We start from the raw sequence: 17,868 nt of genomic DNA, 5'->3' as shown, positions 1-17,868 counted from the left end.
CATCAACAATGATGTGTGGATGAACAAAGGGGTCTCTGCGTCCTTCTAATCCAGTCAGTGCAAATTGTCAGACAGGTGAAGCAAGTAGTGAGCAAGGCAAGTGGTATATTAGCCAGAGGAATTGAGTTCAGAAGTGGGGACGTCTTCCTGCAGTTTGGGCGTAAATGAGTATATCCAAGGTTGAGTTCATCTGATTTTTGAACAACAAAGAAGTGATGGTTATGGGGGAAGGCAAGACCAATACAGATCAGTTATAGAAACAGACCCTTCACCCCAACTAGTCCATGCTGACTATGTTCTCAAACTAAACTGGACCCACCTGCCTGTGTTTAACCTATATCCCTTTGAACCTTACATATTGGAGTCCTAGAGATGTACAGCACTGAAACAGACCCTTCGGTCCAATTTGTCCATGCCTACCAGTTATCCTAATCTAGTCTATTTGCCAGCCCTGGGCCCATATCCCTCGAACCCCTTCTATTATAGACCAATCCAAATGCCTTTTAAATTCTGTAATTATACCAGTCTCCACCACTTCCTCTGGCTGGTCATTTCATACATGCACTACTCTATGTGAAAAGGGTCCCCTTAATGCTCTTTTATGTCTCTCCCAGTTCGCCCAAAACCTTTAGTTCTGCACTCCCCCACCCCAGGAGAAGACTTTGTCTATTTACCCTATCCATGCATCTCATGATTTTATAAACCTCAGCCTCAGCCTCCGACGCTCCAGGGAAAACAGCCCCAGCCTATTCAGCCTTTCCCGAGAGCTAATTTTTTCAAATCTGGCAACATGCTGGTAAATCTTTTCTGAACCCTTTCAAGTTTCACACCGTCCTTCTGATGGGCAGGAGACCAGAGTTGCACGCAATATTCCAAATGTGGCCTCACCAATGTCCTGTAGAGCTGCAACATCACCTACCTCCCAACTCCTTTACTCAGTGCTGTAACCGATAAATGAAAGCATACCAAATGCTGCCTTCACTATCATATCTACCTGGGACTCTACCTTCAAGGAACTATGAACCTGCACTCCAAGGTCTCTTTGTTCAGCAACACTCTCCAGGACCTTACCATAAAGTGTATTGTCCTGCTTTGATTTGTTTTTCCAAAATCCAGCACTTCACACTTAATTTAAATTAAACTTCATCATTCATGTACTAATCCAAATGTCTTTTAAATGTTCTAACTGTATCTGCATCCACCCCTTTGTCTGGAAATTCATTCCACACGCAAACCACTCTCGGGGGGGGGGGGGGGGGGGGGTGGAATGGCGACCGTCATGTCCTTTTAAAATCTTTCTGCTCTCTCTCTTTCAAAATTAGCTCTGTAGTCTTGAACCCCCAGCCTAGAGAGAGGATTTTGGCCGTTCACCTCATCTATACCCCTCACGATTTTATAATCCTCCTCTGCTCCAGTGGATAAAATTCCAGTTTATTAACCTGAATGTAGGTATATTCATCCGAGGAGCTGCCTGACCTGCTGTGCTTTTCCAGCACCACTCTAATCTAGACTCTGGTTCCAGCATCTGAAGTCCTTGTTTTTACCTTTTACGTCGGTATACTCATATCAACTTATGATCTGTTCTATGCTGGCGCAAGCTCGACAGGCTCAATGGCCTATTCCGGCTCCCAATTTGCACACTCCTAGTCCAGGACAGCAAGAGACCATAAAACACAGGAGCAGAAATTCGGCCTCTCAGCCCATCAGGGTTGCTCCACTATTACGTTCTGGCTGATAAGTCTCAATCTCATTCTCCCACTTTCTCCCTGTAACCCTCGATCCCCTTGATACTCAAGAACCTATCTATCTCTATCTTAAATCTACTCAGTGACCTGGCCTCCACAGCCTTCTGTAGCAATGAATTCCACATATTCACCACTCACCGGCTGAAAATGTTTCGCCTTATCTTTGTTCTAAAAGATATTCCTTTTACTCTGATGCTGTGCCCTCAGGTCCTAGACTCTCCTACCAATAGGAACATATTCCCCATGTGCACTCTGTCCAGGCCATTCAGAATTCTGTCTGCTTGAATTAGATCTCACCCCTCCCCGAGTGTGGGCCTGTTAATCAGCATGAACCACACCCTTCAGGATGAGTTACAGCAGGAATTAGGTTCTGCAAAGTCAGAATGGAGGAAGTGTGTGTGGGATGGAGATTATCAGCTTTTGGGGGATGAGAGAGGAAACGAAGTTCAATATAAATTAGAATTGATCGGATGGGCTGATGGGCCCAGGAGTGGCAAAATGAGTTAATTTAGATAAATGTGAGGTGTTACGTTTTGTAAGGCAAATCAGGGCACGACTTACATAGTTAATGGGGAGTGTTGCGAAACAAAGTGTCCTTGCAGGTTCATAATTCCTTGAAAGTGGAATTGCAGAGAGACAGGATTGTGAAAAACGCATTTGGTACACTTTCCTTTATTGGTCAGAGCATTGAGTACAGGGGTTGGGAGGTCATGTTAGGCCACTTTTGGAAAACTGTGTGCAATTCCAGTTGCCCTCCTCTGGAAGAATGTTGTGAAACTTAAAAGGGTTCAGAAAAGATTTACAAAGATATAGGCAGAGTTGGAGGGTTTGAGCGATAGGAAAATGCTGAATACGCCAGGGATAATTTCCCTGGAGCATTGGAGGCTGATGGGTGACCTTACAAAAGTTTATAAGGGGTATAGATAGGTTGGATAGCCAAAATCTTTTCCCCATGGTAGGCGACTCCAAACCTAGAGGGCATAGGTTTCACCGTGAAAGGGGAAAGATTTAAAATGGACCTGAGGGGCAACTTTTTCACACAGAGGGTTGTGCATGTTTGGAATTAGCTGCCAGAGGATGTGGTGGAGGCTGCTACAATTACAACATTTAAAAGGCATCTGGATGGGTAAATGAATAAGAAGGATTTAGAGGGATACAGGCCAAATGCTGGCAAATGGGATTAGATGAGTTTAGGATATCTGGTCGGCATGGATGAGTTGGACCGAAGGCTGTGTTTCTGTACTGTATGACTTTAATCATCTTGCATGAAAGCAGAAGTGTTGTAAGACTGGACTTTCAGACCAGCTTTCAAAGATGTTTTGCCTTTACTGGAAGCAGAAGAAGTGGCAATGAAGTATTTCATTGGTGAGACTGCAACTGAGTACGTGAGTACATCTAGGATTTTGGTGGATAGTGGGAATTCATTGCACTGTGGGGGTGAAGTGCTTTAAGGCTTCCCAGCAGGAAGGACAGTGTGCTGATTGGGGTGCCCAGTGAAGGGTTAGGTGGATTTTTGAGTTAAACTGCTCATTTCGGCCAGCCTCCAACATTGTATTTCCAATGCTGTCCATCAGAAGGAGCTGTGTATAAGTGGTATTGTTAGAAGCCTTTGGGTTTTCAGTACTGCAGGAATGGTATTGTTTCATCAGCATTGTAAAGGTTACTGGCAGCAGCGGGAGGTGTGGGCTGTGTTCACTAGAAACGATTAAGCGTTTAGATAACATACGTACGAGAGGGCAGGGTGGGATTTGTCTTTCGATTTGCAGAAGGTGGGAGATTCTGGGAGCTGTGATCTGAGGCAAACAACTGCGGTAAATCATAGAAGCCCTACAGTGTGGAAGAAGGATATTCAGCCCATCAAGTCCATTCTGACCCCTCCGAAGAGCATCCTGCTCATACACCCCTCCCACCCCCACCCCTTAGGGAATCAGGGGTTCGGGATAATGCAAGTAAGAAGAGCTGAGATGATGGATAGATCAGCCACGATCTCAATAAATGGTGAAGCAGGCTCAACAGTACAAATGGCCTACTCCTGCTTCTATTACTACGAAACTATAACCTTGCATTTCCCATTGGCTAACCCACCTAACCTGTACATCCCTGGCCACTATGGGCAATTTAGCAAGGCCAATCCAAATCAAGGCAGGTGAGCAATGTAGTGATGTGGAAAATGAATGTCAGAGAACAATAGAAAGGAACAAGGAGAATAAACGTACCAGCAATTAAAACTGGATTCAAAAGATTACAAACAATAAAACTAAAAGGTCAGTATCTGAATGTGTGCTTGTTATGAAGGAGTAGAGGTACTTACCTTTAAGAGAGTTAAAAAATCGAGCAGAACAAAGTGTTCTAAACAAGATGAGATTGTAATATTTGGTCAACACAAATACAGCAACTGGGTTGCCATGAGGCACAAACTAATTCAAATTTGGCCAATCAGTTTAAATTTTGCCCCAAAATACCAAAGTCCAATCAAGTTTGAATTAAGTAGTTTGATAATATTGACACCAATAAAATGATCCGATGTTTTAGACTATAAAACCAGGCATTTTTGTGAGTTTTAATACTCTGTGTTGGACATAAAGAGTAAAGTTGTTAATTTATACTTTAAATATTTACCTCTGGGATAGTTCTTTGCCTCTCAAACTTTTACATATTACTGCATGGGGTGAATCACTTCTGTGTTGATGGTTTAATTTAGCAGAGGGGGTTACCCCGTGTGTAACAGTGCTGCAACGTAACAAAAGTGAATGAATTGACTGCACACATTGAAGAGAATGATTTTGATCTGGGACTCCTTACAGAGACATGGCTTCAGGATGACAAGGATTGGATCCTAAATATTGAGGGGAGATGTGGCATTCAAGTCGAATGGGAAGCGAGGTAAAGGTAGAGGGTTGACCCTGCTAATCAAAGCACTGATCACAGGGTAGTCTGGAGTCAGCTCGGATTTCAGGTCCTGGTTTCTTTGTCCTCTATTGATCTCCCTGTTCCCACACAGTTGTTGTCCGTTCTCACTCTGCTTCATTTCTGCTGAAGCTTTAACCTCCTTTGACACCTTCCGGAACAATAAATCATTCAGTCAATCAAAGTCCAACCCTCACTCTCCCAGCCTGTCAACCATCCAGACACAGAGTATCATACCAGAAAATATAACAAAAAAGGTGAAAAGTTAGAATTAAATAGGTGCTTGTGTCTGTTCATTGGCAAGTAAACTAGAAATAGGGGTCTGCCAGGATTCTTATAGTGCCCTAAATGAAGAATTGTCTCTCCCTTACATCTAAGTATTAGTACCCAGCTATGATTTATAACAATATTTACATGAACAGAAATAAAGCATCTGTTATGCAATAGACCTAGAGATATACAGTATGAAACTTGACTCTTTTTCTCATGTGTGCGCGCGCACACACACACACACACACACACCAAGGTCTATGAGGTGAATTTGTATTTGCAGATACATTCCATTTTGCTCAAAAAATGCACAATCTGCAGGCAGACAATACATAGAATATTTTATAAATTCCACTTTGGAAATCGAACCAGTCTTACTCAAAAACTGGGATACAGACAGACTCTGGCCTCACACCTTTAATGCATTGTCTGAGCTGAGTTGTCATCTTTTCTCATAAAACCTTAAGTTATCTCGAGTAGGTGTCTTATAAGAATTTCTGGGATTTACATATTAATGACACCAGCAACTCATTCTAAAAGATGAAAGACTTTACAATCCAGATTTCTTCAATGTATCATTTCAGTGGCATGACTCTGTAATGTTTTGCTGTAAACTCAGTGTCTTATGATCTTATACTCCACAACCACCTGATGAAGGAGCAGTGCTCCGAAAGCTAGTGCTTCCAAATAAACCTGTTGGACTGGCGTCATGTGATTTTTATCTTTGCCCAGGTTAGGGTGGATTGGCCCTGCTAAATTACCCATAGTGCTCAGGGTTTTGCAGGTGTGGGAGAGTTGTTAGAAGCGATTTGATTCCACCTTCTCGTGACTGTCTGTGTGAACTTTGGTATGTTCTCCCCCTTCTGTCTGCGCGGGTTACCTCTGGGTGCTCCGGTTTCCTCCCACAGTCAAAGGATCTGCAGTTTCGGATGGATCGGCTGTGCTAAAGTGTCCAGGGATGTGAAGGTTAGAGTGGGTTAGTCATGGGGAACTGCAGGGCTGTAGAGTAAGTTGATGAGTCTGGGTGCGATGCTGTGTGGAAGGTCGGTGTGAATTTGATAGGTGAAATGGCCTGCAGGGATTATATAATTTTCCTGCTTTCGCCATATGTAGATTGAGAAATGTCTGCTCTGAGAGGAGTAGGTTCCAGTTCATGGGACACTGCCCCAGTCCTGGGGAAGGTGGGAATTGTGCTGTCTCTTTCCCCACTCACTGCCCCCATCCATTCTCTCTCGCCCCGCAACTCTCTGCCCCCCATTTTCTCTCTCTCGCCCTCATTGTCTTCCTCCACCCTTTGACCCCCGAGTCTTTCCTTTCCGCCCCCACCACCCTCTGTTCCCCCCAGTCTCTCAATGGCCCCCACACTCTGTCACCCTGTCCATTCTGTATCTCTTCCAACTCCCACTAAACTTTCTCATGCCTCGAGCTCTCTTTGATCGCTGTATCAAGCTCATCTCAGAAGAGAGAGAGAGAATGGTTGGTGATGACACTGCCTGGGAGATAGGGGTGCACGAGAAATGACTGATCTTTCAAATTGAGAATAGATCAAATAATATATTCAGAAACAGCATTAAAGTTTGAACGCATGTTCAATTTTATATTAATACAAAACTGCAGCCATTTTCTCAAACTTGCTTTGAACTCTGTGCAGTTGAGGACAGGCTGTTCGGGGTGAATGAGGCTTTTGCCCGAAATGTCAATTTTCCTGCTCCTTGGATGTTGCCTGACCTGCTGTGCTTTTCCAGCACCATGTTCTTGACTCTAATCTTCAGCATCTGCAGTACTCACTTTCGCCTGTTAGGGGTGAATGGCCGATTCCTAGTCTTGAAAAATTGGTTTTGTTCGAAGGTGCAGAGGTGTATTCTCCCTTCAAGAGAGTTGAAAAGTGAGCAGAACCACCTGACAGAGCACCAAACGTTCTGAACAAGGTAACAATTTAACATTTGGTCGAACAGCTCAGTAGCTGGGTTGCCTGGAGACAGAAACATACTCAATTTTGGCCAATTGATTTAAATCTTGCCCCAAAATACTGAATTCCAATCAAGTTTGAATTTAGTATTTTGCGAATATTGGTTAGCACTGCTGCCTCACACCACCATGGTCGATTCCAGCCTTGGGTGACTGTCTGTGTGGAGTTTGCACATTCTCCCTGTGTCTGTTTGGGTTTCCTCTGGGTGCTCCAGTTTCCTCCCACAGTCCAAAGATGTGCAGGTCAGGTGAAGTGGCTACGCTATATTGCCCATACTGTTAGGTGCATTCGTCATCGGGAAATGGGTCTGGGTGGGTTACTGTTTGGGGGGTCGGTGTGGACTGGTTGGGCCGAACGGCCTGGTTCTGCACTGTAGGGAATTTAGTCTAATCTAATATTAACACCAATGAAATGATTTGATGCTTTTGAGTACAAAATCAAAAAATAAAGTTGAACAGTTTCAGGAGAACTGACAAACGACCAACAAATGTAGGCTGCTAGTAAGAACTCTTTGAGAGGTACCTGTCCAGAGAAGGAGTCTACACAGAGAAAAAACATCGACACCGACCTGGAGAGCAAATCTACAGAGGAAGATACAAAGAGAAGATTTAACAGCTGGCTGGTTTTGAAGTTTGAATCTTTCAGTAAATCTTAATCAGGGTTTTTTTATTGGACTGGTATCATACAGGGGAAGGTAGAAGATAGGTTAGAGAAAAGAGTTGTAAATAGTTGTTAATTAATTATTCTCCGTTGGACTTTAATAAATTTGTTAATTTTTACTTTAAATACTGACCTTTGGGAATAGTTTCTTGGTTCTTGAATTTTCACAGAATACTGCATGGATTAAACCTTCTCTATGTTACTGGTTTAAATTAGGTGGGGGAGGTTGCACCCAATGTTTTAAAATTTGGGGGTTTTCGTCTGAGATTTGAACTGGTTTAGACAGATTTGAATAGATTTGGCAGTATGAAAAATCCCGGCAGATTTAAACACTTGCAAGTTAGTGTCCTAGATCGTCAAATAAAACTTTAAATAGTGACTTTTAGAAACAGTTCCTTACCTCTTGAATTAACACATTACCACATGGGGTAAATCTTTTTTAGGTTTAAATTAGTGGGGGGTGCAGTCCGTGTCATAACAGTTCTGACTATGTAGAAATAGAGTAGTGGAGCATGGAAACAAACTGTTTGTTCCGTGCCAATTGGATATCCTAAATTAATCTAGGCCCATTTGCCAGCTCTTGGCCCCTATCCCTCCAAACCTTCCTGTTCATATACCCATCCAGATGCCTTTTGAATATTGTAATTGTACCAGCCTCCACCACTTCCTCTGGGAGCTCATTCAATCCACGCACCACCCGCTCCGTGAAATAGTTGCCCTTTCGGTCCCTTTTAATCCTTTCCCCTCTCACCCTAATATAAATCAATTGCTGCTTTTTCTGAACAGACTCAGTGGCTGGCACTGCTGCCTTATAGCGCTAGGGACCCGGGTTTGATCTCAGTCTCTGGTAACTGTCTGAGTGGAGTTTGCACCTTCTCTGTGTGGGATTCCTTTGGATGCTCCGGTTTCTTCCCACAATCCAAAGATGTGCAGGTTTGGAGAGGGCACTTCTTGAGGGGAATTAACTTTCACACTTTTTTTCTACTCCTTAGGTCCCTTTTAAATCTTTCCCCTCTCACCTTCAACCTATGCCCTCCAGTTTGGGAGTCCCCTACCCTGAGGAAAAGATGAGTAGTCAAATAAAATGTCGAGTCGCAGGATAAATATAAAATGTGGCTCCAGCCTTTCTTGTCTCCGATTGTCATTTGGGCACAAAACCTGTCAGTAACACCAGCAACTTCACAGAGCGTCTTGCGCATGCTCCTTGGTGACAACACACACTGCGCATGTTCGCCGGTGTCAGCAAAACCTGTGCGTGCTCCTGGTTGTCGGCAAAAACTGCGCGTGCTCTTCTTTTGTTGGACCAATAGGAAGCCCTGGAGGACCGGAAGGAGCGTGTAATCAGAGACATCTCTATTGTCTCTGTCTGTCTCTCTCTCAATCTCAATTTATGGAGGGGACAGATTCTGGAAAAGTTGGGCCAGGTCTGTGTCTCAGTTGGCAAACTCATGGAAAATGCAGTACCACGATGTGAAGTGATAGCATTCCCTGTTGGGGGGGGGGGGGGTAAACAGCAGAAAGGAGATGCATTGTTTAAATGGTGATATATTGGGATGTGGAGAAAGGACTGCAAATGTTGGAGATCAAAGTCAAAAAGTGTGGTGCTCGAAAAGCACAGCAGATGAGGCAGCATCCGAGGAGCCGGAGAGTCCGCGTTACAGGTACGAGCCCTTCATCAGGAATGTTTATAAAGGGGCCTCAGCGCCCTTCCACACCAGTCAATGCCAGTTGTCACAGGTGCAGCAAGCAATGAGCAAAGCAGGTGTTATATAAGCAAGAGGAATTGAGTCCAGAAGTGGGGATGTCTTCCTGCAGTTATGGGATCATTGAATATATTCAAGGCTGAGTTCATCTGATTTTGGAACAACAAAGAATTGGATGTTTATGGGGAAAGGCAAGAAAATGGTTTTCAGACCATTGCAGAACAGTTACCGAGTCAAACAGTACAGAAACAGTCCCTTCAGTCCAACTACTCCATGCTATGTTCTCAAATTAATCTAATCCCACCTGCCAGTGTTTGGCCTATATCCCACTGTCACAAAGCTGGTCCTTTTACTAAAAGCTGGTCCTTCTTCTCAAGGATGCTGTGTCCTTGGAGGGGTGGTAAAAAGACCCAGGCTCCGAAGCGACTGGTTTAGTACAGAGATGAAAAACGGTATTGGGAGGCATTTTTGGTTATATGTGAACAGATGAGACTTGAGGCCAAAGCTTTTATGTTTTAGAAGTGACCTGTACAATGAAAGGGGAGTGGTCAGTCCTGAAAGCTGGAGTCTCGTTTGGGTGAGTTAAGCAATGGTCTATGTGGAGAAAAGCTGCTAACACTGTCTCCTTCTGCCCTTCTAACTTCAACTGTAAGCCTCTGTTTCAGTTTTACTTTGTTTAAGGGGTTTTTGTTTGGTACTGTTGTGTACCAGCATTGCGAAGAGTATTAAGAGTTTCTCCACAGCTTGTACTGTACTTAATAAAGTTTGGTTTTTCACAGAAGTTGGCGTATTGCAGTGTAAGAAGCTCAAGCAAAAGAACTTAACAAAGGAACCTAAGGGATAAGTCTTTCATGCAGAAAGTGGCGTGTTTAAGGAAAGAGCTGTCAGAGGAAGTGGTGGGTGCTGGTACAATTATGACATTAAAAGGCATCTGGATGGGTATACGATTAGGAAGGGTTTAGACGATATGGGCCAAATACTGGCAAATCGGCCGAGATTAGGTTAGGTTATCTAGTTGGCACGGATGAATTAGACTAAAGGGTCTGTTTCTGTGCCTAATATCTCTATCACTCTAGCTTGCCATTAACATTTGCCACATCTAGATGTACAGTTTCTCTCTGGTGTCCGTGTCAATGCCTTGATATCTCACTCTTAACCGGACTGGCAGTGATGACTTTTGTAATCTTTTCTTACAGATTATCTGAAGACAGAAGTTTCAAAGTCAACAGATAAAGGGCTGATGTTCAAAATGTTGATTCTCCTGCTTCTCTGATGCTGCTTGCCGTGCTGCGCTTTTCCAGCGACGCAGTTTTTGACTCTGATTCTCCAGCGTCTCCAGTCCTCACTTTCACGTCAGTGTCTGACAGTTACTCAATCCATCAGGACCACAACAATTTTCAACTATGATTCTGTGAGAAGGAGCAAAGCTTTCTTTTTGGTTCCTGTTTGAGTACGGGGGCACTGGTTGAAAGACCCTATTGTTGCAGCGCACTGAGTGTGGAGCCTGAAACAACTCTACTGCCTGGAAAGAAGAATTCATGGCGGGGTTGTACACGTGTGTGTGCAGGTGAAGCTTCGGCCATGGAGAAACCCGAGGAAACACAACCTGTTGAGAAACCATGGAAGTGTGGCGACTGTGGGAAGGGCTTCCGTGTCCCATCTGTCCTGGCGACTCATCAGTGCAATCACACTGGGAAGAGGCCGTTCTCCAGCCCCGAGCGGGCGAAGGGCTTTACCTGCTCTTGTGTCCTGCTGGCCCACCAGCATATACACACTGGTGAGAGGACGTCTTACTGCTCCATGTGCGGGAAAGGGTTCACTTGGGTGGACAACCTCCAGACCCACCAGCAATTCCACACAGGGGAGAGGCTCTTCAGTTGCCACGAGTGCGGGAAAGCCTTCAGCAATTCTTCCGACCTGCTGAAGCACCGGCGAGTCCACACGGGGGAGAGGCCATTCAGCTGCCCCGAATGCGGGAAGGCCTTCAGCGACTCCTCCAACCTGTTGAGGCACCGGCGGGTCCACACGGGGGAGAGGCCCTTCAGCTGCCCAGAGTGTGGGAAGGCCTTCAGCAATTCCTCCAACCTGCTGGCCCATCAGCAGGTCCACACGGGGGAGAGGCCCTTCAGCTGCCCAGAGTGTGGGAAGGCCTTCAGTAAATCCTCCAACCTGCTGGCCCATCAGCGGGTCCACACGGGGGAGAGGCCCTTCAGCTGCCCAGAATGCGGGAAGGCCTTCAGCAATTCCTCTGACCTGCTGAGACACCGGCGAATCCACACGGGGGAGAGGCCATTCGCTTGCCCTGAGTGTGGTAAGGCCTTCAGCAATTCCTCTGACCTGTTGTCCCACCGGCGGGTCCACACCAGGGAAAGGCCATTCAGCTGCCCCGAGTGTGGGAAGGGGTTCACCCGCTCCTCCAAACTGCTGGCCCACCAATGGGTCCACACCGGGGAGAAGCCGTTTGCCTGCCCCGACTGCGGGCAGAGGTTCACATTGTCCTGCAACTTGCAGAGGCACCAGCGGGGGCACCAGTGCATCCAACAATCAGTTTCCACCAGTGATGCTGCAGTGGGTCACCCACAGGGCTGAACCTCCTGTCCATTCTGACAGTGGGTGTAGTGGGTTTTTTTTGTTTTGTGCTGGGCTCACCATCCACCCCCCCCCCGCAAACCCACCTATGTGGCTCAGGGGTGGCATGATGACTCAGTGGTTAGTACCACTGCCTCACGATGCTGACCTGGGTTCAATTCCACCCTCGGGATGACAGTCTGTGTGTAGCTTTCATGATGCCCCCCCCACATCTGTATGGGTTACCTCTGAGTGATCCGGTTTCCTTCCCCGGTCTAAAGGTGTGCAGGTTAGTTTGGATTGGCCCATCTAAATTGTCCCATAGTGTTCAGGGATGTGTAGGTGTGGTGCATTAGTTGGGGTAAATGTAGAGGAATAGGGATAAGGGAATGGGTCTGGCTGGGTTACTCTGCGAGGGCCAGTGTGAACTTGTTGGGCCAAAGGGCCTGTTTCCATACTGTAGGGAATCTAATCTTAAAAAAAAGATTTCCTTCAAGCGATACTGATAAAATATGCCAAGTATCCCATCGAGTTTGAGACAAACCCAGGCTTGAAGAAGTCGGAAGTCACATGACACCATGTTACAGTGCAACAAGTTTATTTGAAATCACAAGCTTTAGGAGCATTGCTCTTTCATGAGTGCTGCTCCTTCATCACTTCATCTGGTGCCGTGTGACTTCTGACCTTGTCCTCCCCAATTCAACACCAGCACCTCTGCATCAGAGTTGACGAATGAGATTGGATTTTATTCGGCCTGATTTAGTGAGATGTTCATTTGGAAACTCAAAACTGTCGAACTGACAAAGAGACACGAATCATAGAGTCCCACAGCAGGAGACAGGCCCTTCGGTCCAACATTGTCCATACTGACCAAACTGTCCATCAACACTAAGCCCATTTCCCTGCATTTGGCCCATTTCCTTCCATAACTTTCCTATCCACGTATTTGTCCAAATGCCTTTTAACTGTTGTTAATGTACCCACCTCAACCACTTCCGCTGGCATCTTATTCCATATGTCTACCACTGTCTGCATAAATAAAGTTGCCCCTCACGTTCCCTTTTATTCTTTTTCCTGTAACCTTAAACCGATGCCCTCTAGCCCTCACATCCCCAACCCTGGGGTAAAAGTCTGAGTACATTCACCCTCTCACGATCTCTTCACTTCTCTAAGGGCCTCTCTCAGTCTCTAATGTTCTAAATAAAAATATCTTAGCTTCTCCAACCTCTCCCTTTTACACAGACCCTTGAGTCCTGGCAACATCCTTGTATATGTCTTCAGCACTCTTCCAAGTTGAATAACATATTTGTTATAGACACTGCCCTGACTACATATTTTGTTGGAGAAAGAGGACCAAATATTATCCAAACTGGATAATCTGGCTGATGGGACAGGAAACCACTTCCTTTCTTGAGACAAGTCTCCTGGAGAGAACTGGCTGGCTGACTGATCTACTGACCCTCACAGTGCCCCACTGCCCTCAGTTATCTGGAGGGAGTCCACACATTTGCCTAAGGTGGTGCTTGAAACCTTTATCATCTTTGGGATGGATCCCCATTCATTCCGTGCTATGGAGTCATGCAGCCTGGAAACAGACCCTTCAGACCAACCAGTCCATGATCCCCAACTAAACTAGTGCCACCCATCTGCTCCTGGCCTGTATCCAGTTTGTTAATAGTTTTGTTCATTTGTTCACCGTGATAGTTGGATAAATAAATTGCTGATTGTTGATTTTAAAGTGTTGGGGATTTATTCTTATCAATAGAGCGGGTCACACCACTTTTCATGCTAATTTTACAAATTATTGGGTGACACGCTCCTCTGGGTGTTTCTGTTTGAGAAAGGTGGTGCTGTCAGCCTTCGCTTTATAAGAGTATTGACGTGATGTACTGCTGAATGCAATGGAATCAACGTGAATCCCAGCCTCTCACTGTGGTTGTGGGTGAATCGCCTTAATTTGGCTCTTAACTCAGAAACTGCACACAATTAACTGCTGAAACAATGATTTACACTTTTTTGTATGTAACAACAAAAATAAAACTCCTCAAGTAACCAAGTTCAACCTCACTCACAACTTGGCTAGCTCCCAATTGATGGCTGAATTTAACTGAGTTTCCACCAACAGTTTATGTCTCTGGAAGTGTCCAGGGATTCAATGCAGCATTCTTCTTCCAAGTACTGCTGCTACATCATTCTGAGGTTGAATTCTGGTGGAGATTCCTCACTTTCAAATCTGTGATGTGATGTTTCTTTCGATTCTAACACCACCTCCCCACACTTCTGGAGATCTCTGGTCTGTAGCTTACCTTCTTATCCTCGAGGTTTAGTGCTTTGTTTGATACAGCCTTTCCTGCAAAAAACCCTTTGACGTCAGGGCCTTCCTTCCACAGACAAACTTAATTGTCCTTTTGACATGAGGTTATTAAACACTTCGCTCATCTGTCCCAGGAAACAGTTTGTTGTTTTGCGTCCTTCTTCCCAGGGATGGTTAACTAGCAGAAATTTGGCCATTCAGTCTGCTCCACTATTCAATCATTGGGGATACGTTCCTCAACCCAATTCTCCCCGTAACCCTTGATACTTAAGAATGGTTAAGTCAGCTCCACCATTCAATGAGCTGAATGGCCTAATTTCTGCCTCTGAGGTCTTCTGATGTAGCAGTTTCTCAGTGGCCCTTTTGTTTCTTGGTCCAGAAAGAGTTCCTGCTGACTCAGGGAGTTTGGAAAGTTCTGCAGTTTAAAGGACCACACCACATTCCCCTCTGCCTCCTCTTGCGATAGTGGCAATTCCCAAGATCCCTTGGTATCCCTGAAAACAATCGAGGTGTCTGGAAATCTCTGCTGCTACTCTGGAACAGAAGGATTATGGGGAGAAAATTCAGAAATCTGATGTGCAAAGAGACTATGGAGTTCTACTCCAGGATTCTCTCAAGGTAAACTTGCAGGTTGAGTCAGTGGTTAGGAAGGCAAATGCAATGAAGGCATTTATTTTGATCAGACTTGAATATAAAAGCAGGGATGTACTTCTGAGGCTCTGTAAGTCTCCGGTCAGGCCACAATTGGAGTACTGGATGTAGATTTGGGCCCCATATCTCAGGAAGGATGTACTGGCCCTGGAACGTGTTCAGAGGTGGTTCAAAAGAATGGTCCAGGAATGAAAAATTTAACATAAGAACATTAGAGGACTCTAGGTTTAAACTTCATGGAGTTCAGAAGGATTGGGGGTGGGGTGGGATCTAATTGAAACCTCCAGAATAATGAACGGTGTGGATGCTGGGAAGATGTTTCCATTGGTAGGACAAACTAGAACCTGAGGGCTCAGCTTTCCTGTCAAGGGAAGACCCTTTAGAACAGAGGGGAGAGAAACTTCTTCAGCCAGAGTATGGTGAATCTATGAAATTCACTGCCACAGAAAGCTGCGGAGGCCAAGTTACTGAGTATACTTAAGACTGAGATAGCTAGGCTCTTGAGTATCAAGGGGATCAAGGAGTACGGGGAGAATGGGGTTGAGAAACGTATCAGCCGTGATTGAATGGCGAAGTAGACTCAATGGCCTGAATGGCCTAATTTCTGCTCCTATGGTCTTATGGTATGCTGATGTGAGGAGGGGGGAAAAGAGATGAAGAGAGAAAGACAGTTAAGGTGAAGCTCGATAGAGATGAAGGAAATATAAGAATTGTATGATAAATGGCAGAACACATAGGAGCACTGGCATAGAGGGGTCTGGGCATATAGATCCGTGGAAGTGGTAATGCAGGTGGGCACGGTGGTCATGAAGGTACACAGCACGCTTCCTTGAATGTAAGAGTTACATTACAGCTGTTTATTCTGGCCACATTCGGAATATTGTGTGCAGTTCTGGTCACTGTGCTACTGGAAGGATGTGGGTGCTCTGGCTGAGGATACAGACAAGGTTCACCAGGACATTGCCTAGTCTGGAGGGCTCTCGTTACGAGCAGAGGAGGCATAAACCTGGATTGTTTTCTTTGGAAAATCAGAGGCTGAAAAGAGACCTCGACAAAATGATGAGAGACACAGATTGGCTGGACAGGGGTGGCAGGGTAGCTCAGCGGTTCGCACTGACACCTCACAGTGCTAGGGACCTGCGTTAGATTTTAGTGTCAGGCAACTAGCTGTGTGGAGTTGGCACATTATCCCTGCACCCCACCTCCCGTGTCTGCGTGGGCTTCCTCTGGCTGCTCCGGCTTCCTCCTACAATCCAAACATGTATAGGTTAGGGTGGATTAGCGATGCTATGTTACCCATAGTGTCCAGGGAGAGGCAGGTTGAATTGGATTGTCTGTGTGTAAATTGCCCCAGTGTTCAGGGATGTGTAAGTTCGGTGTATTAGTCAGGAGTAAATGTAGATAATAGGGGTAAGGGAACGGGTCTCCATGTGTTAATCTTTAGAAGGCCGGTGTTGACTTGTTGGGATGAATGGTCTGTTTCCACGCTGGAGGGATTCTGTGATAGTCAGAGGTGTTTTTTTCCCCTCCAAAGTGGAAAGGTCAACTAAAAGAGGGCACAGGTTCAAGGTGAGCAGGGGACTGTTTGGGGGAGAGGTGGTGGGGGTGGGGAATCACACAGAGGGGTGGTGGGAGTTCCTGGAACGCACTGCCAGTGCAGGTAGTGGAAGCAGGCACCTTAACAATGTTTAAGGTGTATCTTGATAAACACATGAACGGGAGGTGAACAGAGGAACAGAAACCACACATGGGCAATAAATAGCAGGTCTAAGTAAGGATTAAGAATTAGCACAGGCTTGAGGGTGTGTGTGTGCCTAAACCAAGTGAGACGGGCCTGAGACTGTGCTGTATTGTATTGATACAGCTTTCCCCCACTATTTGAAAGTAGAGTGTTCCTTTCATAAGCCGAAATGGCCTAAATCGAAGAAGCAATTACCATGAATTAATTTGTATTATGCCTTTCTTTGTAAAAACGCCAATCCTCTTCAGATTTCTTTCGGTTTGTGGGAGCAGGTATTAATGTAGGTCTTTTGTAAAAGTGAAGTAGTGTAAAGCGAACTTTGAAAAAGTGGGGGATACCTTTATGCTGATGGAGGGAAGATGGGGGGCATTGAAGAGGGGTGGATGGAGGCTCAGGTGGAGAATAAACACAGAGACCAATTGAGCAGCTTGGCCTGGTTCTGTGCTGGAGACTCAATGGGACAGAGACAAATGTATCTATTTCAGGTATACCTGCAGAATGCTCCATCCAGGATAAAAAATGTCCTTCATCTGCTTCAGCATACAGGGCAGATGAGCAGTTTCTCCCCGGTGTGGACCAAGAGGTGATGCGACTGAGTGAAGCCTTTCCCGTGCTGAATGCAGGTGAATGGCCGCTGCCCGGTGTATAAATGCTGATGAATATCGGGCAGGCGAGGAAGGGAAACTGTTTCTACATTCCCCGCATTTTCATGATTTCTCCATGGTGCGGGTGTCCTCGCACTTCTCCAGGTTCAACAATCAGTTGAAACTCGCTCATGCTTACAGCATGTGTGTGGTGTTACTGGTGAACCTGCTGATAATTGGAGGACTCTCATTCAGTCTGTAAAGCATGTTCCAGTCACTGCTCTGGTGTGTGGGTGTGTGAGACTCTGAGTTTCCAGTCACACTGACGCTTAAAACCTTAAGACCTTCTCCCCTTTGTTTTCAAGGCCATCAATATCCAAGTCCTGGTGAATCAATCGACTGTCAGACTTCGATGTGATGTTTGGTCTGAGATTTCTGCCTCCAAATTCTTCTCTTGTCATATTCCTGTGGAAAGAGATTGCAAAGGTCATCTCTGTCAGTCCACAATAGAAAGTCAAAACACACAATTCTAGTTTCTGTGGAACATTCTTTCCTCTCTTAATACCCAAGACCTTTGTGCTGATCTATATGTAAATGAATACAGCAGGGTAATGTGGTGGATTGCATACTCCATGAAGAGTTCACTCAAGTTGCTGAATGAACATCTATCGTGCGGTATTGACGTTCTTACTGAAGATATACAATATGCTGCAGTACAATATTATGAGCTCAGAAACAACTGCAAATCAGGATTTT

General features: G+C 45.4%; 1 protein-coding gene and 1 long non-coding RNA gene across 2 annotated transcripts in view; one reads left to right on the top strand and one right to left on the bottom strand.

The window, feature by feature from the left end:
- LOC140460329 (uncharacterized) overlaps window positions 1–13,560 on the top strand; it is a 91,642-nt gene extending 78,082 nt beyond the window's left edge. Inside the window, exon 3 of the mRNA XM_072554803.1 lies at window positions 11,103–13,560. Within this exon, the coding sequence (XP_072410904.1) occupies window positions 11,103–11,843 (741 nt within the window). The 3' untranslated portion in view covers window positions 11,844–13,560. The remainder of the gene's footprint in view (window positions 1–11,102) is intronic.
- Window positions 13,561–13,813: 253 nt separating this feature from the next.
- LOC140460330 (uncharacterized) lies at window positions 13,814–17,675 on the bottom strand. Its single transcript, XR_011953986.1, has 2 exons — window positions 17,020–17,675; window positions 13,814–14,670 (listed from the first exon to the last, which is right to left on the bottom strand). It is a non-coding gene; the product is annotated as an uncharacterized lncRNA (long non-coding RNA).
- Window positions 17,676–17,868: the final 193 nt, after the last annotated feature.

Source organism: Chiloscyllium punctatum, chromosome 36 (genome assembly GCF_047496795.1).
Source record: "Chiloscyllium punctatum isolate Juve2018m chromosome 36, sChiPun1.3, whole genome shotgun sequence".
Taxonomy (NCBI): Eukaryota; Metazoa; Chordata; class Chondrichthyes; order Orectolobiformes; family Hemiscylliidae; genus Chiloscyllium; species Chiloscyllium punctatum.
This window is presented reverse-complemented; position numbering and strand designations above follow the sequence as displayed.